General features: G+C 43.5%; 1 protein-coding gene across 1 annotated transcript in view; it reads left to right on the plus strand.

Annotated features, from left to right (window-relative positions):
- SND1 (staphylococcal nuclease and tudor domain containing 1) overlaps positions 1-24,386 on the plus strand; it is a 424,177-nt gene that overhangs the window by 269,599 nt on the left and 130,192 nt on the right. Inside the window, exon 15 of the mRNA XM_024554944.4 lies at positions 2,278-2,419. Coding sequence (XP_024410712.2) covers positions 2,278-2,419 — 142 coding nt within the window. The remainder of the gene's footprint in view (positions 1-2,277; positions 2,420-24,386) is intronic.

The raw sequence follows: 24,386 nt of genomic DNA on the forward strand, positions 1-24,386 counted from the left end.
TCTGGGTGTAGGGGGGCAAAAGAGGAAAAATTAGAACAACTGTAGTAGCATAAACAATAAAATATAATTTAAATTTTAGAAAGAATATGTGTTGATGATGAGGATGATGATTACATGGCTAAGAATAAGGTACCTTCTTGATCTCATTCTGAGTACGTACCGTTAACCCTTGAATAATGCAGAGGTCAGGAGTGCCCACCCCCTGCGCAGTTGAAAATCTGTGTATAACTTCTGACTCCCCCATAGCTATTAGTAGCCTACTGATGACCAGAACACTCGCAGTAGCATAAACAGTTGGTTAACATGTATTTTGTATATGTGTTATATACTGTATTCTTGTAATAAAGTAAACTAGAGAAAATAAAATGTTATTAAAAGTACATTTACAATGCCATACATATTTATTGAAGAAAAATTGTGTATAAGTGGACCATACAGTTGAAACCCATGTCAGTCAAGGGTCAGCAAGATCTCTCAGGTAATTGTGCAGCAAAATAGGACCAGTATGGTACAACTTCCTTTTTCGTATTAACATTAAAAGCATACATACTTCTGTGTGTGTGTATGTTCTTTTCTTTTTTTCTTTTTTTTTTTCTTTCTTTTTTTTTTTTGATAAGTATATCCAAAAGAGAGCAATGAGCAAAAGTCTGTTTTGGAAAAATATAGATTATTACAATCATAAGGGAAAGGGCCTTCTCTTCAGAGACATTAAGTAGCCTGTGATTTGCAATAATCAATTTGATAATTGTTGACTTACTGGCTTAGCTTGTGAATAATGTCCCAGGTTTAGACTAGTATGGCAAAAGTATTTTAATCAGGTAGTCCTTTCTTTCCTATGGAGCATTTGTCTTGCTTGACTGTTCTGGACTTCAGCCAACTGCCAGAAAGGTCTTTTCCCACTGCATATGGGTAGTGGAATATGCATTGCTTAAGTGTTCATTGAGAGGAGTTTCCAACCCACTAAAGCCCATTGTAGCATTACCTTTCACCAATGTGCCTTTAGAGACACGGAGAATTGGGTGACTGCCTTTCCTTTTCTCTGAGAATCTGTTTGAAGAGAAGGATGAATCTCCTTATAAATATGTTTTCATCCCATCCTACCTCACTGCTTCTGAATGAGCAGAGCCCATTTGGCTGCTATGAAAACTCTCAAATACTTGATGGCTTGTTAAATTTTCATTACCTAATGTGCATTAATTTAGATACAATAGCTCTGTTGCTAGGAGCAGAGTTAGCAAGGAGGAGGTTGGAGTGCAGACCACACTCGTGCCACAGGTGTCAGGAGCGTGCAGAGCTTGCTGTCCTCAGAAGGAGTTGACAGTTCTGCTGTCTGGGCTGAAAACCTCAGAAATTCTGACATCCAGTGACTGTCACCCCAGCATATGCAATGTGATATTTTGATGCCTGCTTACTGTATCATCTGTTTAAGTAGCTTGAGAGACTAAAAGGATTGGAAGGCTCTTAGCTCCTCTGTAGCTCAGAGCTCTGGGGTTTGAAATGTCCATATTTGGTACCTTTGAGGATAGAATGCATGTACTTTGTGTGGATGCGTGAAAAAAATGTAAAAACTGCTATACAGTATCACGTTTTTATGGTTTCTGTAATTATTCGTGCTGTCATGATACAGGATTGACCAGATTTCCCAGACTGGGAACAGGAGCCATGTGCCCAGGTCCCAGCTCATCCCTGAAAGCTCGTAGAGCAGGGCTTGCTGTACTGGTGCCAAAAAGGCTGCGCTCGTCTCCTCATTAAGAAACAGTGAGCTCTGAATCTGCGTAACCGATGGGAGATGGTAGATGAACTCCTTTGGGTTTCCTGGGATAGGGCTTTAGGGAATATATCACATAGCCTGAGGGTCACTTTTCTTCTTACTGAAAGTTAAAGGTTAAATTAACCTCCATAAAAGGTTAGTATTGGTCTTCTCTCAATCTCCTGTGGCAGGAAGGGGAACGCTCATGTCCCAGAGAAGGGGTGAAGTTTTCATTTCAGTTGCACCTTCCTGACTTGTATATCCATTGATTGCTTAGTAACTGAGTAGAGGGAAACGGAGAGTCAGTGAGAATGTTCTGGAAACTTTTGATTAATTATATTTCTTCTGTGGAAGTCACATGGATATCTGGTCTGTGTCATGGTTTTAGAAATGTCTAATTTTATAGGGTTGTTTGCTTAGCTTCCTGTGGTAAGCTAAGACTGCTAGACTGTGTCCTAAGCCAGAGAGAAACATTTACCTGAAACCCATTACTTTTCTAAGGATTTCTTTCTTCTTTTCTCCACCAGGATACCCAAAAAGCAAAGCAGTTCCTGCCCTTTCTCCAGCGGGCAGGTCGTTCTGAAGCTGTGGTGGAATATGTCTTCAGTGGTTCTCGTCTCAAGCTATATTTGCCAAAGGAAACTTGCCTTATCACCTTCTTGCTCGCAGGTAAGTCTTCCGTGTTACATGTTGTGTTACATGTTACTCTGAAAATTCTTCCTGGAGCTCAGAGGTCATCCCTGGAGGTCATATGCGCTTCTTTCCCTTGTGTCTTAGATACGACCCGGAGTCCATCTAGGTGCTTTCGTCTCTAATTGAGATTTGAACACAAAGTTTCTAGATTTGACCCCAGTGTCACGGCAGACCCAGCACTGGGCCCTCTCCCTGTGCCTCATTTCCACCAACCACGGGACAGTCTCTATCCTCATACAGCCTGAGTGAAAGGAATTGCAGACATAGAAAAATATTGACGGTAGAATTCTCACAGTTGGCATTTCCTATCTGGAATAGACCACCCCTGCCATGTTAGTCATGGGCAGACAGCAGAGGACCTGAGACACGCTGCCCTCGTAGCTCCCCAGGCAGTGCCTATTGTCTCTTTTATTCTTTTCAAATGTCATTAGGGTCCAAATCCTTTATGAAACCCCAGACATGACATTGCCTTCACTGCCTCCCGCATCTCTCATGTTTGTCTGTCGCGCTAAGGTTGGCAAACTAGAGCAAGCCTTTCTTTCTTTGCTGACTGAATGTACATCTTCCTTATCCTGTCCTTTCTAGTAGCTGGATGTTTCACAGCCAGCAAGACTATGTATGAACTGTGCCCTTCGAGCAGTGTACATTTATTTATGCACTCCAGGAGCAAATTTCTTCATTTCTTCCCTACTGGCAAATAATAACTATTTAGTTCCAGTCAGGACTTTGAAGAAACTGTGGTGTATAAGAGAAAGTGTCATCTTACTTCAACAGCCTATACCCCACCCCATGCTCACAGAAACATTCACCCCCTCACAAGGGACAAGCTGTTGAGTGCTCCCGAAGTACACTGTGTTTCTGAGGCTGTCCTGTTGCCTCAGCACTGCTCTTGGATTCTAGAATGTGCCATGGTGGAGAAGAAACGGGCCCCATGCTTGTTGTCCCTGCCAGATTGCCTCAGCCTCCTTCTAGAAGGCACTGATAGTTTCTTCTCTGGCTAAGTGTTTCCTTCTGTCCCCAACTAAGTGGATTTGTTGTGTGAGATAAATCACTCACTGAACACATAACCATGAAGCTCACTGCTGCTGCGCCATCACTTCTGGTTGAGACTCTCTCGCACACTCTTAAGAGGTTAATGATCACTCCACAGCCCTGCAGGCTTTCTGAAGGGACTAATTGAAACCTGACGCGAAGCTCAGGGGCAGCTGAAGAAAAGACAGGCTGCGACAAATCACGCCTCACTGGAGGGCTGCGGTGTTTGTGTTTTTGCAAATGTGAGTTGTACAGAGGGGCCGCGTAGCAGTGTACGAGAGTCCTTTCATGCGGCCATTTGTGCTCTTAAAATTTTGTAGCGCCATCCTCACTGGTGTGACTCAGTTGGTTGGAGCATCGTCCTGCAAAGCAAAAGGTCACCTGTTTGATTCCTGGTCAGGGCACATGCCTGGGTTGCAGGCCCAGTCCCCGGTTAGGGTGTGTGCGAGAGGCAATCAATTGATGTTTCTCCCACACATCAGTGTTTCTCTCCCTCCTTCTCCTTCCCTTCCCCTCTCTCTAAAAATAAATGATATCTTTTTTAAAAAAAAAAGATTTCCATCATGGAGAAATTTCATATCAGTAACTGCTTGTTACAGAGTTTGAGGTATAGAGGGTCTGGCACAAGTAACGCCCCTTTTTTTAATTACAGAATCTTTTATTAAAACATGATAAGTATGTAATTCTGTAACATAACAATATCACCCTCAAGCACACCATATGACATTTTAGGTGAAATGTTCAAACTGCTGTCCATCTTATGCAAGACATTCACACACCCTACCAATCACCACGCTCAAGCAAGCCTTACTTCTGCCGGCCCCTGTATATCATCTCGTCCTTTGCTCAGTACCTGCAGAACAAGAGCATCTTTTTGGTATTGTAGAGCTTCACCCAGGGGAGTGAAAGAGAAGCAGTATTCTTTTTTCTGGGAAACTTGGCCCCAGATCTGTAAGGGAAGAAAACACTGTAATTCTGACTTATAAACTCAGAACTACCTGAATGGAGACTGCTTGGAGCTTTGGATGTTTCTGGGCAGGAGTTTTCCTGCAGAAGCCTTGGTCGTACCTTACCTAAACACAAGCGGTCTGATCACTCGGCTCGGCATCAGCCAGTCCTCTGTGTCCTTGGCATTATTCTAAGCTCAACAACTCGAAAGGCATTGTCTGAGTTCACTTGCACTCTGAAAGATAGATTACAGAAGCAAATACATGATAAAAATATAAGCTTTTACATTTATCTCCTGCCGTACTATATGCAGTTATATTATACATCTTCTGGTTTCTTTAGAAACCTGGCAAGGATACAGGACATTGAAAAGTCATAAGAGAAAACAGACCTCGGTTTGAATCATAGCTCTACTTTGTACAGGCAGGGCCCTGGGGAGGTTATTCACCCACTTCAAGCCTCAGTTTATACAGCAGTTAATTGGAAAGAGTATCAGATCTCTCAGGATTGTTGTGAGAGTTAAATGAGATGAGAAAAAGTGTTCAGAACAAGCCTGCCATGAAGTAGATTATCAGTGCGTACATCTCATTCCCTCACAAAGATTTTGTGAATTCATAACCACAACTGTCCTTAACTCCTGTATGAACTGGCGGTAGGTCAGAGTCTCCACAGTAGAGCCATAGTTACCTACTGATGGAAACAAATCATGAAAAGGAGCTGTTCCAGTCTCCTCCTTATGGGCAAGGTCACTGAAAGAAAGGCTGTTGGCTCTTCCCTTTGAGACTTTGGAGCAAGGAGCTTCCTATCATCCTGGTAAGACTGGGTCCTAGGTCTCAGGAAGCTCTAGAGGGAAGACAGACATGTAAGCAAACTGCAGTGTTGGCCACTAGGTGAGATAATAGCATCATTTACAAGGCACAGAAGCAGCACAAAGAAGGGAATGATTGGTTATTTAGCTGGGGATCAAGGAATGTTTCCCTGAGGATCTGATACCTGAGCTGTGTGTTGAAGGACAAATATAAGTTTGCAGTGTGGGGGGAGGGGTGATGAGGAGGTGGAGAGGAGAGGTCTAGGTAGAGATAATAACATGGACAAAGCTGTAGGGGTATGATATATCCCGATGTGTCCGCTTCAGTAGTAGTGGAGTATAAACAGTGAGGAGAGGGGTGTTTGGATGAAGCTGGAAATGCAGATAGGAGCTAGTCTTCTTGGGTTAAGGAAGGTCACTCAGGTGGATACTTTGGACTAAATGGGGCTGGAGGTTGGAGGAACAGTTAAGAGGCAAGAGGGATCAAGGCCTGAAATCTGCTGGTGGGGAAGGGAAGACATTGAGAAATATTTCAGAGGGAGACTTGAGAACTTGGGGAATGACTGGATATTTTTGGTCAAGGATGAGAGATGATGTTGAAGTGTAGGAGAGAAAGTAAAGCATCCAAGCTTGAGTGATTGGGCAGAGCATGATGTCCAGAGACAACACGAAAGTTAGGATAGGTTTCAGGAGAGATCATTGGTTTGGTTTCAGACATGTAATATTTAAGGTATCCATGGGAATATGCAGGTCAGCAGAGGGGCCTAGGCATATAGTTCATGTGGAGGAGCCATCAGCAGATAGGCAACAGTTAAAACAGTTTCAGTGCCTAGAGGACCGGTTTAGGAAGAATAGACACCCTGGAAAATTCCAACCTGTGAGGAGTAGGCCAAGCGTTCATGCATGGGTGGAGAAAACACGGTCAGAGGATTAAAAGGAGAACCCCAAAAAGAGTCGTCTTCTGGAAGCTGAGGGAAGTTAGAATCCCAAGGAGTTAGTGTGAGATTTTACCTAAAAGATCAAGTAGGTAAAAACATGAAATTATTTTCTTACTTATCAGTTAGTAAGTCAGAGATGACCTTTGTCGGTACAATTTCATCAGAGTTGATTCAGCCAAAGGCAGATTACAGGCAGTTGGAGGAATAAATGTGGGAAGTAAGGAACTGAATTAAAAATTGACTACTCCACAAAAATCTAACAAAATGGAAAAGGAATGCTGAAAAGGAAAGCTAAAGGGTCAGGGTAACATTCTAAGGATGTCAGCATTTGAGTATTTTTCTAACTAATTCTTATTCAAGATTGGGACAGAATGTGGTGTGTATACTTGGAGAAGCTATTCAATATACCTATGGTTTTCATAATACCAATTACAGAATGTAAAAACTCAACAAATTTTCTTGGCAAATGAGAATATAAAAAAGATGGAGTGAGAAAATGTCATAGGGAACGTGAGAGTACTGGTCTGATTTCTGAGGAGAAGGAACTTAGAAAGGATGTAGGGAAATGATTAAGAGAGTACTGACCCAGAAGAGACAGAATGAATAAGATGGATGGAGAGCATGGGTGGGGAGAGTATCCTCCGAGAGAGAAGGGCCCTGTGGTTCTCTGAGACCACTTGCAAGGTGGAGGGTGAATGGAGACACAAGCGCGGTATTCACACTGTGGAGTTTTCGCCTAGATGGTGATTCTCACGGCACAGCTTCGCAGGTCTCAGTGGGAGGGTTTCCACACCATGTAAGTAAGAATGGCTGGAACCCATTTCTCTGCAGCCAGGAGAGAGGTGAGATTGTGATTCTCAAGGGGAAAGTCAAGATAATTGTTCAGCAATCTCATGTGTGATGCTCTCATTAATCCCAGACTTTTGGAGAGCCCTGTGGACTTCAAGGTGGGGTGGACACTTTCCATTTTTACATGGCCTTTTTTGGGCAGACGGCCCCACAGCTTGATAGGGAGTGGCATTTGGCCCAAGCCAGCTGGCCTCTCTGTCATGGTTCCTGCACCCCTGTACGTGGAATGATTGTTTGGTCAGATGGGATAGCAGGTGGGGCTGGGCAACGTCAGCTGTAGCCAACAGGTTAGTGCCTCCTGAAGGCACTTGCCCTTTAGTCCTTTGAGCACCTGCCTTAGGTTTGGTCTGTGAGCAGGTGACCTTACCCTATAAGAGCTGAGACTGCTCAAGGTCCCTCCGCCTGCTGCTGTGGCCTCCTCCTATGCATGCTTATTGCAGTCTCGGAGGCACTCAGTCAGTTCTTGTCCTGAGTTAACAGGAAGTCAAGATCCCGGGCAGCCTGCATTTATTTAAAAGCATTCTTTTTCCTCATCTAGTATTTAGTGAGCTCCATTTCCTTTCATTAGAACAAAAACAGTTTACTGGCAGTCTTTATTTTTAGTTTACTTTTGTTTGTCATGTGTGTCCATTTTACTTAGTTTTTTTAGTCTAAAGGGATTCTGAAGCATATATTGGTAAATTGCTTGGCCCTTGAGTCACATTTTTATTTAATAGCACCAGCAGGCATGGAGTGTGTGTTTTATTGCTGTGACCTTTGTATTACATTTCCTTACTTTGCATTTCTTTCTTAGCTCTGGGGTACCTGGGTCACGCTGAGGGCACAGTACAGGAAGTTGTCCTGTTGGCTAAGCATAGCAGGCATCAAGTTAGTGCCCGTAAACCAAATGCCTGAAATGGAAGAGAATAATCAGACGTTTCAGTGCAGTGTACGTAGACTAGGCGTCTCATATCAGATTTGGAGTCTTCTGCTAACTCACTGAGTGGGTGCACCCCATTTGCATTTCCATGTTATAAAGGTAGGACAGCAGTATGGATGAGGAACTGTGAACCGAGGCAGGTTTGGGGTGCGGAGAAAGGATATCAGTCACCTTGTGTGGAACGCATAGCACAAACCACCTAGAAGGCAGCAGCCACCTGGCAGGGGGTTCCCACATGCCTCACAGCCAGGGGCTTACCATTAACCAGTTTCCTCCTTGTGAGCAAGACCAGGAAGTGACAGGGCTGCATTATGACAAGGGAGGCAATGAGAAAAGGTTCCAAAGGTCTGGGATTTGATAAATGGTGGTGGTGGACATACGGATGGTGAACTAAAGGTTTGGTTGTGTGTCCTCCCACCCTGAATGCCTTTGAGTAAAGCACTTCATTTCCTTTTCTACCTTTAATGTCTTTATCCTACAGGAATATCAGCTTCTAATGAAAGAGCAGAGGGAAAGTAAACAGGAAGATCCTCCTCATCTCCTGGCCCTAGGAATGGTGGATCCCCATTGATTACCAGAGCCTAACCAAATTAAGCAATTAAAACCAATGTATGTTTAAGTGAGAAATCCCATTCTGCTATCGCAGAGGTGATAATGAATCAGGCCGTTATTGTTGTTGGGTTTGCTGGGCTTCTATCCTTAATTAAGCAATTACAGGGCCTACTGATACTTATGAATTCCTTTCAGATGCTTTAATTGAATTGCAACTTAATGGATATTTGTAAAGTGAGGTATTCTTTCTCCTGGGACTTCCCAGTTTGAGTCTGTCTCCACCGCCCACTTTCAGCTGGGTCCCATTACTGGAAATGGACAACTTGACCTGAGACTTTCTAGGGCTGTTCCAGTTCCCTGCTGTTAAAGATATCATTATATGAGTTATACAAATTACGTTCTTGTCAGGAGATCCTGGAGCGTCACTGGTAGGCATTAGCACAATAAACTGCTTTGGGGAGCCTTTTTTTATTAGGCCAAAATTTTTACAAACCCACTATAAGAAAGGTAGTCTTTGATAGATGATGGATGATATGAAATTAAAGAAATGGCTTCTGTTTTCTTGAATAGCTTTTAGTCTGGTGTCAACAACCATATGAAAAGCTCAAACACAGAAAAATGACAATGAGTTATGAAAAGCGGATGCAACACCATGAGAGTGCAGACAAAAGCACAATTAATTGGGGGATGGAAAAGACTTCCCAAGGGAGGATCCAAGATTCGACGATCCAAGATCTGGAACATTTTCTTTTTGTAGGCTGGCTGTGATTTGTCTAAGCAAAAACAACTTAGGCTGTACTTAGTTCTGAGGACAAGTTGCCTAAAAGAAATGGATGTACTCATCAGTCATTTTGGTCTCTGCCTTTGTATGGGCGTGTAAATCTCAGCTCTCCTGCCATTGCGTGTGCGGGCCTCTGCCCTCGGCCCCCGGTCTCCAGGCGCACTAGACTATCATCCACTGGTCACGTGGATGAAAGTGCACGCCTACGATTAGAGCCTGATTCTCTCCCATCTTTAGATCAGGAATCCTCCCCAGAATGAGCTTTCATCATGCTTGTAGGTCATTCAGTTGCATGGCTATTTGAATAATTTTTTTATTTCCACTAGGCACTATGCTGGGAATACAGAACTGCATAAGATAGAGTTCCAGCCTTCACACAGAGTTGTTCTTTTTACTGAATATATAAGCGTAAAGAAAAAAAAATACGTTTTTGAGATGCGTAAAAGAAATACGCCTTAAATGCCATATGAATGAAAACATCTCAGATTTTTATAAAACAGTAGCAGTAAATATTACGGTACCGTCAGAAAGGCTACAGTCCTGGTCCATAACCCAGAAGTACAGGATCCAGAGGGGAGCAGAGTCAAGTACCGTCTCAGCCCAGCTCAGAGCACACCTGGAGTGTGATATTCCACCTGAGGACCATTCTTTTAGGAAGGACAGACATCAGCACACTCCAGAAGGCTCAGAGGGGAGAGTGACCAGGATGGTAAGAGGCCTAAATGCCAGTAGGCTAAGTAGTAGGAATCAAAGGAGACTTCCAGGACATAGTGGAGTATTTGAGGGTACAAGGGGCAGAGATGCAAATTGTTCAATTCTTTTTCTGATTGAAAGAGTAAGAAATAAAGACATCTATGAAAATAGTCTTTGTTCGGCATGTCTTAACAGCTCTCTTGCTCCCTGGTTAATGTCCGTCAGACCGTCCTTCATACCTTGGTGTGATGCTGGGACTGAGAGGTGAGGGGGAAGGAGTCCTAGTAGTGGCACCACCTTCTGTCAAGAAAGTCTGAGGATGGTGCAGCCTCCTAATTGGTGTATTTAGGATGCACTATCTCAGCCGGGGTTTCTGTGCCAAGAAAAGAAGGATGTTAATATATCTTAGCTCTTGTACGATAGGCCCATTGATTGCTTCTGGATGGATAGGTCAAAGTTAAATGAAAAGAATCCTCAACCTCTTAAGTCCTCTGACTTCTCCCTTTTACCATTGCTTTCTACTCTTCCTTCTTTGGAGTTTTAATACAAATGAGACTAGGGAAAGTTATCCTGGATAGGATCAGGCCCATTCTGTACAAAGCTAGTAAAAGTATACTTGGAGTGTAGTTGGAACAGTTAGACCTCTGGACTTTTCCCTGAGGGGTCCTTTTCCTTTCCTTTTCCTCCCCTTCTACATGAAGGTTCTTTCTGAGTCTGTTGAAGGTTTTCTGGGATGCCTTCCACCTGGTCGCATGGCGGGAAAGGAATAGGAAGCTTACAGCAATTTGATGGCTCCTCTCTGCTGGATTCTTTCCAATACCAGCACCTGCCTTTCGTTGTGCCAGATGTTTCAGTTCTAGTCCTGTTCTTGTGGTTTTCCCAGAAAAATGCATTTCACTGTCGATTTTTCAATGCCATCTTGTCAACCTGTTGGCATTTCCCAGCAACCATTTAGTAGCAGTGGTGACTAGCAGCACCATTCCAGATTGGGCTACTCACTTCTACCTCTGCCCTGTGGGGTGTCTGTCTGAGCAGCCGAATAGTAGAGGATGGCAGGATCTGGGTGCAGGAGAGGCAGTGTAAATGGTGTGGTCGTTTGAAATTCAAGAGAAATGCTTGGATATCATGCGATGGGCAGCCCTGGGGTGAACAGTGCCTACTACCTGTAACAGGGGTCCCCAGCCTCCGGGCCGCAGACCAGTAGTGGGCAGCACAACAGGAGGTGAGCTTGAATGTAATGCACTTGGATCATCCTGAAACCATCCCTCCCTACGCCCCCGCTGCCCCATCCACGGAATAATTGTCTCCCACAAAACTGGTCCCTGGTGCCAAAAAGGTTGAAGACCGCTTTCCTGTAAGACTAACCTTGATTACTACGGGAACCACCTCTTACACCCCCCTTTCAAACACAGATATGACAGTTAAAAAGTAATTCTTCATCGTTGACAGTGGCCGCAGAATGTCCTTCCTCACACCCCTGTGTGTGAGGGGCTCTGAGGACACCCAAGGAGTTGCTCCCAGCCTCAATGCCATGGTTTTGATCCCAGATTTTGACATAGGGCTGCCAGTACAGACCTCGTAGGAGCAAGATCAATTCACAGAAGTTCCTTTCATACCTGCAGTGCTTCTGAGACACACACCCACATTCTCCCTCAACCATGTTTTTTCATCATTAGAGCTTCTTCGCGTTTATTTAAACTACTCACTTAATCTAGACCTCATAAGTATGTGGGGTTTTTTTTAACCACCCTTTACCTGTGATAAAATAAATGTCATCTACATCTCTCTTCAGTGGCCTTTGATTTCTGGGTATACAGCTCCCTGCAAGGTTGGCTTATCAGCTTTTAAGTGGGTTTTGAAGAAATTTTTTTAAATATATTTTATAGATTATGCTATCACAGTTGTCCCGTTTTTTCTCCCCTTTATTCCCTCCACCCTGTACCCCCCTCCCACCAGCATTCCCCCACCTTAGTTCATGTCCATGGGTCATACATACAAGTTCTTTGACTTCTCCATTTCCCATACTATTCTTAGCCTCCCCCTGTCTATTTTGTACCTACTATTTATGTTTCTTATTCCCAGTACCTTTTCCCCCATTCTCCCCCGTCCTCCACCCTAATAACCCTCCATGTGATCTCTATTTCCATGAATCTTTTCCTGTTCTAGTTGTTTGCTTAGTTCGTTTTTGTTTTTGTATTTTTAGGTTTGGTGGTTGATAGTTGTAAATTTGTTGTCATTTTACTGTTCATACTTTTGATCTTCTTTTTCTTATATAAGTCCCTTCAACATTTCATATAATTAGGACTTGGTGATAATGAACTCCTTTAACTTAACCTTATCTGGGAAGCACTTTATCTGCCCTTCCATTCTAAATGATAGCTTTGCTGGATACAGTAATCTTGGATGTAGGTCCTTGCCTTTCATGACTTGGAATACTTTTTTCCAGCCCCTTCTTGCCTGCAAGGTTTGTTTTGAGAAATCAGCTGATAGTCTTATGGGAACTCCTTTGTAGGTAACTGTCCTTTTCTCTTGCTGCTTTTAAGATTCTCTCCTTATCTTTAACCTTGGGTAATGTAACTGTGATGTGCCTTGGTATGTGCTTCCTTGGATCCAATTTTTGGGGGACTCTCTGAGCTTTTCTGTTTAAGCTTTCTGGATTCCCTGTAGTTTGCTGTATTATATCAGATTGGCCAAAGAGTCCGTTACGTTTTTTTTCCATATGATGGCGCTAGTAGTGTTTAATTGTCTTTAACTTCATTCAAAACATATTTGTTAGATTGTATTGTGACAGCTGTTATATCAGCGTGCGTTAAAAAAAAACTTGTCAAAACTGGTGAATTTTTGTGAAGCCATTTTAATATTAAAGATGAAAAAAGTGTCTTTTATGGAAAAAAATGTAACGGACTTTTTGGCCAACCCAATACTTAGGCTGCACTATAGCAGTCCTGAATAAACCCCAGTAACTCCCATGCTTAATTTCACTGTATGTAGTAAGCTACTTAAATAAACTAGTTAGTCTACGATGGGTAGAGAAGTTCCCATTTCCCTGCCCTGGTGTGCCTCCTTTTTCTGATCTTGTGCATCTGCTAGTGATTTTTCTAGGGTTAATTTGGGTGTTTTTATTTTTAAATTGGAACATGGTGTCTGTCTCTTCTCTGTGTTTTGGATGCAGCCCCTGTGCTAGGCATGCGGTTATTAACTCCACTGATATACCAGTTCGCTCATTAGCATTTGCATTTTAAATTACCAGTTAGAGCAGACAACATTTATGCTATATTTGTACCATTGCCTTCTTCATGAATGATGTTGTATGTGCAGGGAATGCAGAAATAACTCCTCTCAGGCCCTGATGTATTTTGGTCTTTATTTCCCTTTTACTCTTGATTCTCATTGTTTGATGGGTTTTTTTTTAATTCTTTTCCAAGTTTAGATCTATTTGTGAGCACTGCTGATTGGGAAGTGCTAATGACAGACCAGACCTTCATATCTAAATAGGCATATTACGTAGAGTGGCCATCTCTCCCTGTCACGCGGTGCTCCTGGTAGGCAGTCTGCTTTGATGAGAGAGGAGGGAATTTTCTCCTCTAGTTTGGTGGGTGGGGAGACATGGTAACAAATACTTGTTCTTGCTTGTACTCATTCTCACATCTTTTTTTTTTTTAACTTTATTTATTTTTAGAGAGAGGGGAAGGGAGGGAGAAAGGAGGGAGAGACAAACATTGATCAGTTGCCTCTTGCATGCACCCCACCAGGGGACCAAGCCTGCATCCCAGGCATGCGCCCTGACCAGGAATCGAACAGGTGACTTTGTGTTTGCTGTGCGATGCCCAACCAACTGAGCCATACCATTCAGGGCTCCCATCTTTATTTTTTTATAATTCATTAGTCAGTGGTTATTTATTAATATCTGTTATCTCTTGGTGCTGCATGGGAAAAAAGGAAATAGTGCATGCCTTTAGAGAGCTTCTTTTTAATTAGAAGCATTTAGATTGCACTACAATACAGAACAGGCTTAAAGATAACTGTAAAACCAGGTTAGAGGTGGGCTTCTCAGTGAGAGTTGTCAGTAGTTAAGTTCTCTTAGGGCAAGAGTGTCAAACTCATTTTCACTGGGGGCCACATCAGCCTCAATGTTGCCTTCAAAGGGATGAATGTAATTTTAGGACTGTATAAATGTAACTACGGTTAACAGTTAAACGAAAACTCAGTGCTGCCGCTGGGTAGTAATAAGATGCTGGGCTGGATAAAACAAGGTGGAGGGCTGGATTTGGCCTGCGGGCCTTGTGTTTGCCACCTGTGTCTTAGGGGAACTCTTTCTGTTAGTGAGTTGTCACTTCAGCACTGGATCACAAGAACTGAGTCAGATGCCCAGTCATGGATCATGGACCTGGGAATGGAGCCTGCCTAGGCTTAGGTGTGCCCAACTCTGCCACAGCTAGTCTTTGGCTGCTTTCTGGCAGCAGACGCAGGCTGAAAGCAGAGCTCTGGTAGGTAGCTCTGTGTTCATGCCAATGCGCTGTTTCTTTGTGATCTTGAGTTTTGGTTGTCTGAGACGTGCCGCAGGGTTCCTTCCTCTTGGTGAATATTGACTTAAAACATATCATGAAAAATTCAGGGATGTGACATTGGAAATAGAAGAAGCGTATTTGGGGTAAGCAAGCAAAAATTCTGCAATTGATATGAAAGATTTTTATTTTACCCCCTTTTCACGAAAGGTCTTTTTCCTTGCAGTCCTCATTCTGCGGGTGAGCTGTTGGAATAACCGAGTTATGAAAGGGTACATTTTGAGGCTCATGGTCCAAGTACAGACAGTATGTCAGTACAGAACCAGACACCATTTAGGTGTGCCATTGCCACACATGACATTTTATACAATAATAAAAGAAATGATATGGTAATGGCATTCTAAGCATACTCTCATGTTGACCCATTTCATGCCTCACAGCAGGCACTGGCCTTCTGAGATTGGCCTCACCGTAAACCCTGCCATGTCCTACTCTCCTTATTCCCTTAGCGAATAGGTCCTACCCATTTGGAATGAGTGCTGCAGGGTTGGTAACCTTTTCCCCTTCATTATGCTATCACTTGAACACTTCCAAATCCTACTTCACATTTGATACAGCTCTGCATATTTCCTTTGATCCTCTTAGTCTTGTAAGAATTTCTTGTCCTGAAATCTGCTGATTCAGGTTTTCAAGAAATCCACACCAAGCAGTATAAACTTTGGATTCATTTCTCCAAATAGGGTCTGTAGTCCTGTGTGGGGCCCACAGTCCTGTGAGGGATCCTTCCACTTAAGCATCTAAGAGTTCAGGTAGAGTTCCACCTCACATCATTACATTAGCTCTTTTTTCATAAGTAAAAGCACTCATGAGGTTCTTCTGAGAAGTTGATGGGCAAGACAAAATTGATAAAGACCTGTTACCTTCCTCTGTCCCTTCCTTCCATGGAGACGGCCTGTGTTTGATACGCTCGGTGTTTGCCGTGCCCTTTAGTGGGCGCCAGGCTCAAACACAGGCCTTTGAGCCTGAACCTGTGTTTTTGTTCTGTTTTTCTCGTCTCTAACCTCTTTTGGTCTCTGTGCCTGTTACTGCCAAAATTGTTCTCCAGAAGCTAAGTTGTGCATGACAAGTCAAGCATAGATACCATGGAGGAGCCGATTGGGTTCCAGGAGACTTCCGAGTGGTGGGACAGAACAAGACATGTAGTGGGCTGGTGCCACCTGTGTGGTCAGATGAAGGTGCCTTTGGGTTGTGTGGTAGCAGGCTGGCACTCAGAGTATGTGTTCGGTAGCATTTGTGAATGCTACCTAACGATGCTAATGGAAACTGAGGAATCCCACAGACTGTCTTTCACTCTGTCGTTAACATTCGTTATCCAGATGAAGGGCTGATTGCTGCCAGTCATTCCTCATCCTGCTGAGCTGGTGCTCCAGAGGAGGAGAGATGAGGTTGACTGCGTTCCCCCAGCTGCCAGACCATGCAGTCCTCTTGCGGTTCTCTCCTTCTTCCTCCACTATATCGTTGGCTTCCAACAGAAACCTTGAATTAAGTGGGTTAGGAATAAACTGCTTGAACGCGTTTGTGCAGATAGTTTCTCTCACCAGCTATCTGAAGTGCTTTTTGAAAGACACGGGAGTCCTTTGTAAGCTGCTTTATAAGCTGTGAAGTCCATTGTTGCTGCTCTCTGCAGCCAGCGTGTCTCTAACCCAAGTAATGTCAACTTGGCTCCAGGCCAGGGTTTGGGATTGGAAACTCGAGTAAGCAGCAGCTGTTGCAGGTTGGAGGATTTGCAGAAATTGAGATCGCTGTTCCCAGATATTGGCACTTGCCTGGTGATGAATGACCGAGTCTGTGCAAGCAGACTCTGTATGCTTTCCTTCGGCCTTTTCTTCTCAGCACTCTATTGTGGTGCCTGCTCAATGGCCCCATTGTGGAGGAGGGTGACTAAATGGAGGGCTGAGTGGCCTGCCTCTACCGCCATCCCCTTCCTCAATTGGCTTAAATGGAGACATTAATAATAGCTCTTTGATCCCCTGAACTGGATCTTGGGGCAGGAGTTTTGTGGCACATAGCACAGATGTCAAGGGCTAAGAATCCAGCCTCCAGAGGGTAGAGGCATGGATTCACCTGAAAGAGAGTGACATGAACCTTGGTGTCCTTTTCCCTTAACCACTCATCTGCGCCAGATTAGCTGGGGAGGTAAGACCAAAGACCAGAAAAGGTCTATTCTGATAAGGTCATTAGTCGTTACTGTGTTCATTTCTGATAAGATTGCCCAAGTGAAATTTTTAGGGGGCGATGCCTCTTTGTATAATTTCTTCTTATCACATAGGCACGCATATTCATATATGCATGTACCAAAACACTGTTACAACACCATCTTCCTAGAGATTAAACTGCAAAGGAACTGGCATGAACAACCTCTGTTAAGACACTTTGATTTTCCCAACTGCAGCCTCCATCATCACTCTCTCATGTCACCTTTTTGTTTTCTTTATGGCACTTGCCACTATCTGAAGTTATCTAGTTTATTTATTTTTGTTTTTATTTATTCTTTGCATCAACAGGATGGTAGATGCTTGTAGGCAGGGCAACTGTCTTTCCTTTAACTACTGACCTCTGGAATAGTGCCTGACCCAGAGTCAGCATTCAGTAGATAGTTCTTGGATGAATGAATGAACACTGATTCTGGGCTAACACTTAGCTTATTTTAAAATTCAGAAAGCAAAGTGACAACACCATTCCCATGGAGAAAGTACTAGAGCCACAGCAGCCCTAAAATGGCAAACAGGCCCAAACTCTGCTTGGGATTAAAGCCTGGAACTCTTCTTGAAGTCACATAGCCTCTCTGGGCCTTAAATGTCTTCATAGAGAGCTGAATTAGGTTTCTCTAGGTTCTTTCCAGGTCTGAGTGACTAATAATAATAGCTTTTCCTTAATGTGTATTATATGCTGTAGATTAACTCACTTAAGTGAGTTAATTTGGATTTCTAGCCCTATTAGGTGGATACCATTACCATCCCCATTTCGTAGATGAGAAAACTAAGGCTTAGGAAGGTTAATGAACTTTCTAAGTGAATAGAAGAGTACATTTTCTTGATTGTATATGTGCTGACATTTAGAATGCAATGCCCAGATTGACATTGAGCGTACTGTTACCAAGGTCTTACCTCTTCTATTTCTCAAGCCCTCTCCATTCATTGCATCTGCCAGTGCTCTCTGCTTGGCTGGGAATCAGCTAGGTGCTGCCTTTCTTTTGGGATGACCAAAAGCAAAGCTTACGAAGTGGGCAATGGTAGTGGCCCTCTTGAGGAATTACTGTGATGTGGGTATGAGATTTGAGTTGTTGTTTTGGAGCTTAGATTTGTTTTCTGGCCCCACAGATGACGCCAATAGGAACACATCTAAGATGACAGCATGGCTAGGACTTGTGGCTGGGAGGGAGAGACCATGTCAGACCTGTGGGGTGGGTTTATGAGCTGGGTGTTTATGGTCAAATTAAACTTTAGCCCTGAATAAGCAATGTCCTTAGCCAGTTATTACTGCTCTAGCACTTCTAATGGGCCCTGTGCAACCCTTATAAATTATTCAGCTGCTTTACTAATAAAAGGCCAAGCAACTTGTCTAGTGTGTGGTGATATTTAAGTATAACTTAAAGGGAGAACAGATTAGAGGCACAGAATATTTGCTAACCACCAGGAAACCCTTTTGTCAAATTCGGAGTTGAAAGGGTTAGCCCTACCGCCTTGAGTGGCGCGTTTTGAGGATAATGCATGAAACTAGTGTTGGAATGGCCACGTCATCGGTCCGCAGGCTTGCTTTCTACTAAGGTTCCCTGGGCTGGTTGTTGCTTCTGGTGCATCTTTCCAAGTGTTGTGATTGTGGTGACTCGATATCCCAGAATAGCCTACGTTTAAGCATTAGAAGTCATTGGGGTTTAAAAAAAATAATTCTTACAACTTTTTATTTTGGAATATCGCATTTACAGGGATGTTACAAAAAGAGTACAATGGGCTTTTGTTTACCTTTATTGAATTGTTAACACAGTGCCCCCATTTGCTATCACTGTATATTAGAATCAGAAGATTTTTACTAGATTGCCTCTCTCTTTTTTTTCAATATATTTATTGATTATGCTATTGCAGTTGTCCCATTTCCCGCCCCCCTCACTCCACTCCATCCTGCCCACCCCCTCCCTCCCACATTCCCCCCCTATAGTTCATGTCCATGGGTCATACTTATAAGTTCTTTGGCTTCTACATTTCCTACACTATTCTTACCCTCCCCCTGTCTACTTTCCACCTATCATCTATGCTACTTATTCTCTGTACCTTTCCCCCCCCCACTCCCCCTCCCACTCCCCTATTGACAACCCTCCATGTCATCTCCATCTCTATGGTTCTGTTCCTATTCTAGTTGTTTGCCTAGTTTGCTCTTGTTTTGTTTTAGGTGTGGTTGTTAATAACTGAGTTTGCTGTCATTTTTACTGTTCCTATTTTTTATCTTCTTTTTATTAGGTAAGTCCCTTTAACATTTCATATAATAAGGGCTTGGTGATGATGAACTCCTTTAACTTGACCTTATCTGAGAAGCACTTTATCTGCCCTTCCATTCTAAATCATAGCTTTGCTGGATACAGTAATCTTGGATGTAGGTCCTTGCCTTTCATGACTTGGAATACTTCTTTCCAGCCCCTTCTTGCCTGTAAGGTCTCTTTGGAGAAATCAGCTGACAGTCTTATGGGAAGTCCTTTGTAGGTAACTGTCTCTTTTTCTCTTGCTGCTTCTAAGATTCTCTCCTTCTGTTTCATCTTGGGTAATGTATTTATGATGTGCCTTGGTGTGTTCCTCCTTGGGTCCAGCTTCTTTGGGACTCTCTGAGCTTCCTGGACTTCCTGGAAGTCTATTTCCTTTGCCAGATGAGGGAAGTTCTCCTTCATTATTTGTTCAGAAAAGTTTTCCATTTCTTGCTCTTCCTCTTCTCCTTCTGGCACCCCTATAATTCGGATGTTGGAACGTTTCAAGATGTCCTGGAGGTTCCTAAGCCTCTCCTCATTTTTCCGAATTCTTGTTTCTTCATTCTTTTCTGGTTGGATGTTTCTTTCTTCCTTCTGGTCCACACCGTTGATTTGAGTCCCAGTTTCCTTCGCATCACTATTGGTTCCCTGTATATTTTCCTTTGTTTCTCTTAGCATAGGCTTCATTTTTTCATCTAGTTTTCGAACAAATTCAACCAATTCTGTGAGCATCTTGATAATCAGTGTTTTGAACTGTGCATCCGATAGGTTGGCTATCTCTTCGTTGCTTAGTTGTATTTTTTCTGGAGCTTTGAAGTGTTCTGTCATTTGGGCCTTTTTTTTTTTTTTTTTTTTTTTTTTTTGGTCTTGGCGTGTCTGTTACTTTAAGGGGCGGAGCCTTAGGTGTTCACCAGGGTGGGGTAACGCTGGTTGCTGAGCTGTGATGCTGTACCTGGGGGAGGGGCTGAGAGGGAGCAATGGCGCCCGCTCCCCTCTCCACCAGATTTCAGCCACTCCCTCCGCTACCCACAATCAAACAGGGCCCCTCTGGTGCTGGTTCCCAAGTGGGTGGGTTTGTGCACACTCTAGGCCCCTGTGGGTCTCTCCAACGACCTCTCCTGTGAGGCTGGGAGTCTCTCCTGCTGCCGCCCCAACCCCCAGGGGTGTTTTCAATCAGAGGTTTGAGGCTTTATTTCCCCGCGCTGGAGCCCTGGGTTGCGGGTCTGCTTCGCTCCCCGCCGTTTGTCCGGTTTATCTGTGCGCGAATGTGGGGCCGCAGGGTCTGCTAGTGGTCAGACTGCCTGCCCCATTCGTCCCATACTCCGCCAGTCTCGGTCCCGCCGTGGTCACGTGAGTCTCCTCCGCCCCGGTGCCCGTCTCTGCCCCTCCTACCGGTCTGGATGAATGTTTATTTTTTATCTCCTTGGTGTCAGACTTCCTTGCCATTCGATTTTCTGTCAGTTCTGGTTGTGCGAGGAGGCGCAGTGTGTCTACCTATGCCGCCATCTTGGTTCTCCGAATCTAGATTGCTTCTCACATCTATAAATAGCATAAAATAATTTTACCATTCCAAATAGACATACTTTTTGTAAAACAAATTGTGTGGTTACCAAACTTGCTCCCTGGCAGCCACCATGGTGCGGCCCGTTTGGAAGATGAGCTGTCCTGCTTTCAACCTCTCTGTTCTACATGCAGGCCAAGTGTTAAGCCAGTAGAATTTTTTGGTTCAGAAGATAACGTTATAGACCTTTGGGGCTCTGCAGGCCCAGATGTTTCCAGAGGTGAACCTGAAAGCACTTAATGTGAGGTAACTTAGAGCTCTGTCTGGAAGCCACAGGGAACATGCGCCCCCTCAATCTATCTGTATGTTTGCTCTCTGAGGTTGCCATGCTGCCCCGAGAGATGATGGGGCTTTATACTTTTACTTCCTTTCATATTCCAGTAAATAATGGATCAGATTAAAGCAAAATGATGCATTCATGTATACCACCAAGCATGTTTGGGTTCTGTTTTTTAAAGGTGCCCTGAGAATGTCAGTGATTCCTTGATGAACTCTAAATTTACCTGAATTCTTACCTGCTGCAAGCCATGGGGCACGGTGGGAAGCAGACTCTCAAGGCTGAGGCTTCCCACCATGCCAGCTGAAAAGCATGACAAGTCATGTGAGGGCCCTGCCCTGCCTGCCTGCCTCACATTTCATGGCACAGAATTTTAAAAGAAAGACTCATCTTTTTTTTTTTTCAACTTTGCACATTCCTATCGTATTTGCTTTTCTGCATCCACTCCATCTCACGTCTTCCTGAATTTCCACTGAAGTGAATACTGGTTGGTATGTATACATGTCTTCATTGTTTCTTTCAACCTCAGTAGGCTCTGTTTTTTCATCCATTGGTGAGTGGCCAACAGCAAAAATTGTCACAATTAATGATACCCCTGTTATTAGCATTTGTACTTCTTAGTCAAGCATTTTGCCATCATTGCTTTTCTTTCCATGATCCTGTAGAGGACTTAAATGAGATTGTAACCTTTCACTGCAGCAGAAAATACTCAGCTTAGCAAATTGGGATAGGAAGTCTAATTATAGGGGAATAAAATAGGTGAAAGGTGACTTTTACAGTATTTTAAAGGAAAGTTGGTGACAGAAACCTCATTGGGCAAGAAATTGGAAGACCTCATTTCTCACCAGGCTACTGCTCAGGTGTGTAGCCTCTAACCAAGCTCACACAGGTGTCTGCCCTTCTCTGGCTTATTACGTGTACTTGACAGGCGCTACCCCACAATTATTAACTCCAGGGCGTGGTTTTAGCTTTGTGGCCTTGAGTTATGTTAAATGATAGCAGCCATTCTCTCAAGCCCTATAATGCCATGATCTTATGAACTCTTTCATTTAATTTTAAATTTTGAGTTTGAAATCAAGGCAGCTGATCAGTAAATGGAGTTGACTAAAATTTTGCCCTGACATAAATGCGATCTGTATGAGTAGGGCATGACACTTAGAAGACAGCTAGTGTCTTTCCGTAGTTCATCAGATAAACACTCTTAACCAGATAAACACTCTTAACCGGATGGGAGCTCAGTTTTAAAGTATCCTGAGCTCAAAGGTGAGCTACCCAAAGGCTAACAGCAGTGCCATTGATCCTGTTCTCAGAAGAGCAATTAGGGCCCTGATGAAATGAGGACCAAAGGCTTCTTGGGTAGCATCAGAGGGAAGTCGGAAAGCTGTGTTGAATCGTCTTGCCAGCTTGTTTGGGGTGCCCCCTTTACTCAGGTCCCTCCCAGATGTTGGTGTAGGACTTGGGCCACTACGTGGCCCAACTGTCTTATGTTCCTCATTCTCTTCTTGGTGTGGTTATAAAATCAATATAATAAGCATTGGCTTTCCCTGGGATTTATTTCTCTTCTTCACGTGCCCATTTTTAAAGCTACAGATTTAAACACAGAAGTTGGGAAATACATAAGTTTAAAATTCTGTTAGAGTGCTGGTTCGCCCACTTCACACATGAGGTATATTAAGGGTTCACCTTTAGCAACAGCCCAATTAGTAACTGCCGATACTGCTTATGTATGGTGTGGGATTGTTCGCAGTTGCTATGAGAACTTTAGCTTTTGCATTCCCTGACTCATTTTACATGAACAATGCAAATGTGAAGAGATTTGAAGGGGAAGGATGGTAAGACAGGGAGCTGGCAAATAAGTGAGACACAGTTCTCTCTCCAATCACTTGGAATGGTAAATGCTCTGTGCTCATATAATTCTTCTACCTTGTGCCCTCATGGAGTTTGTTTTCCCTAAATCCTTAGGAAGGAAGTAAAACAGTTTGACCTTTATTTTTATCAAGCTTCAAAGCAGTTCAAGTTCAATACTTAACAGGAAGATTGCCTTTAATGAGCCATGTTTAGAAGAGGTGGATTTTAATCTCTCTGTGTTTGAAAGGATGTGAGACGTGCATACACAGTGCAAAGCTAACTGTGCAGTTTTAACTATTGCGTTCGAAACTGAATCACTGGTCCAGCAGCATTTAAGAACCAAAAAAAAAAAAAAAAGACTGCGTGGGTTTCTTTTTTTGTTATTGTTGATGTGTTTTGGGGGCCAAAAAAAGCATCTCATCTACAGCATGTGCCCGTGTGTGGAATCTTGCATTTAAAAAAAGAAAGAAAGAAAGCACCCTTTATACAAGTAGCTCAGAAGTCATTGTTACTTGTTTTGAACTTCATCCGAGAAAGAAATTCCTGTTCCAAACCAAACTCCCTCCCTGCTCAAGATTTGGCCCCAGTTCAGGGTTAAGCATGGGTTAGATTCTCTAAAGAAGAAAAAGGTGCTTCCCTCAGCCTTTGTCAGCGGTAATTGCCAGCTGTGTTTGGTGCTCCATCACTTTGGTTTTTTTCCCCCTTGTTATTTGGTGGGCCTGGTTTTATGCTGAATGGAAGATAAAGAGTGCTTACTTATCCTTCCCCATCCCGCCTGTTCTTCCTCCTTTCACTGCACGTAAAAAAAAAAAAAAAATTGGAATGCTGAGTCAGAAATTCTTGATTTGCCGTTTAGAGCAGAAGCTTTGCGGGGCCCATAATCACCAGGACCCGGATGTGAACTGGCTGGTACTGACTAGTTGCTGGTGGGCAGTAATTTCCCTTAGAGGTGTGGGATGGTTCCTTGGCACTTTCAGGTGTTTTCTAAAACCTCACCACTCCCAATGAGTTCTAGCATGGTGTATCAGGCTTGCTCAGTAGGTCTGGATTAGGGCCAGAGATGTTGCAGTTCTAACAAGTTTCCAGGTGATTGATGCCAGTGCTGCTGATTGACAGACTACTAGAATGATCTAGACTGCCTTCCTTCCCTCTTTTTTTCCTTAGTTTGGAAATTATGAAATATCCGGTGCATATACCAAAGCCTTAGCAGCTAAAAAAGCAGGTTTTAGAGCCAATTCCATCTAGTCTGAGTTTAGGCTCCCCCCACTTGCTAGATATGTGAAACTCTCCCTGTTACTGGAGCGGGGATAGAATGGTGGTGTGGTGTGATCAGCACATCATCCCTATGAGGTACTTCTTAAAGAAACAGTGACAAGCAAAACCCTTAAGTGGCTATTTTGCATCCTGATTTGATGTATGACTTGAATTCTAGCTACATAAATGCCATCATCTGGGGAGGCCTCAGCCTTACGACATTTTAGGGCAGTGTGGTACTTGAACCAGCACTGTCCTCGGCTTTCCTTTCCATCCATGAAACTAGAACTATATTTTACTGTTCTGTTCTCCTTCCTCCTGCTCACATTAGCCCTTGCTTGTTGAGAGGTACAGGGTCCTTAGTGGACCATCTTAGACCCATCTGTCATTGTGGCCACATTTTATGGAGCTGTAATGGATGTTTTCTGTCTTCATCCCTGTACCCCAGTCCTCTGCGCAGAAGAG

Source organism: Desmodus rotundus, chromosome 6 (genome assembly GCF_022682495.2).
Source record: "Desmodus rotundus isolate HL8 chromosome 6, HLdesRot8A.1, whole genome shotgun sequence".
NCBI classification, from domain to species: domain Eukaryota; kingdom Metazoa; phylum Chordata; class Mammalia; order Chiroptera; family Phyllostomidae; genus Desmodus; species Desmodus rotundus.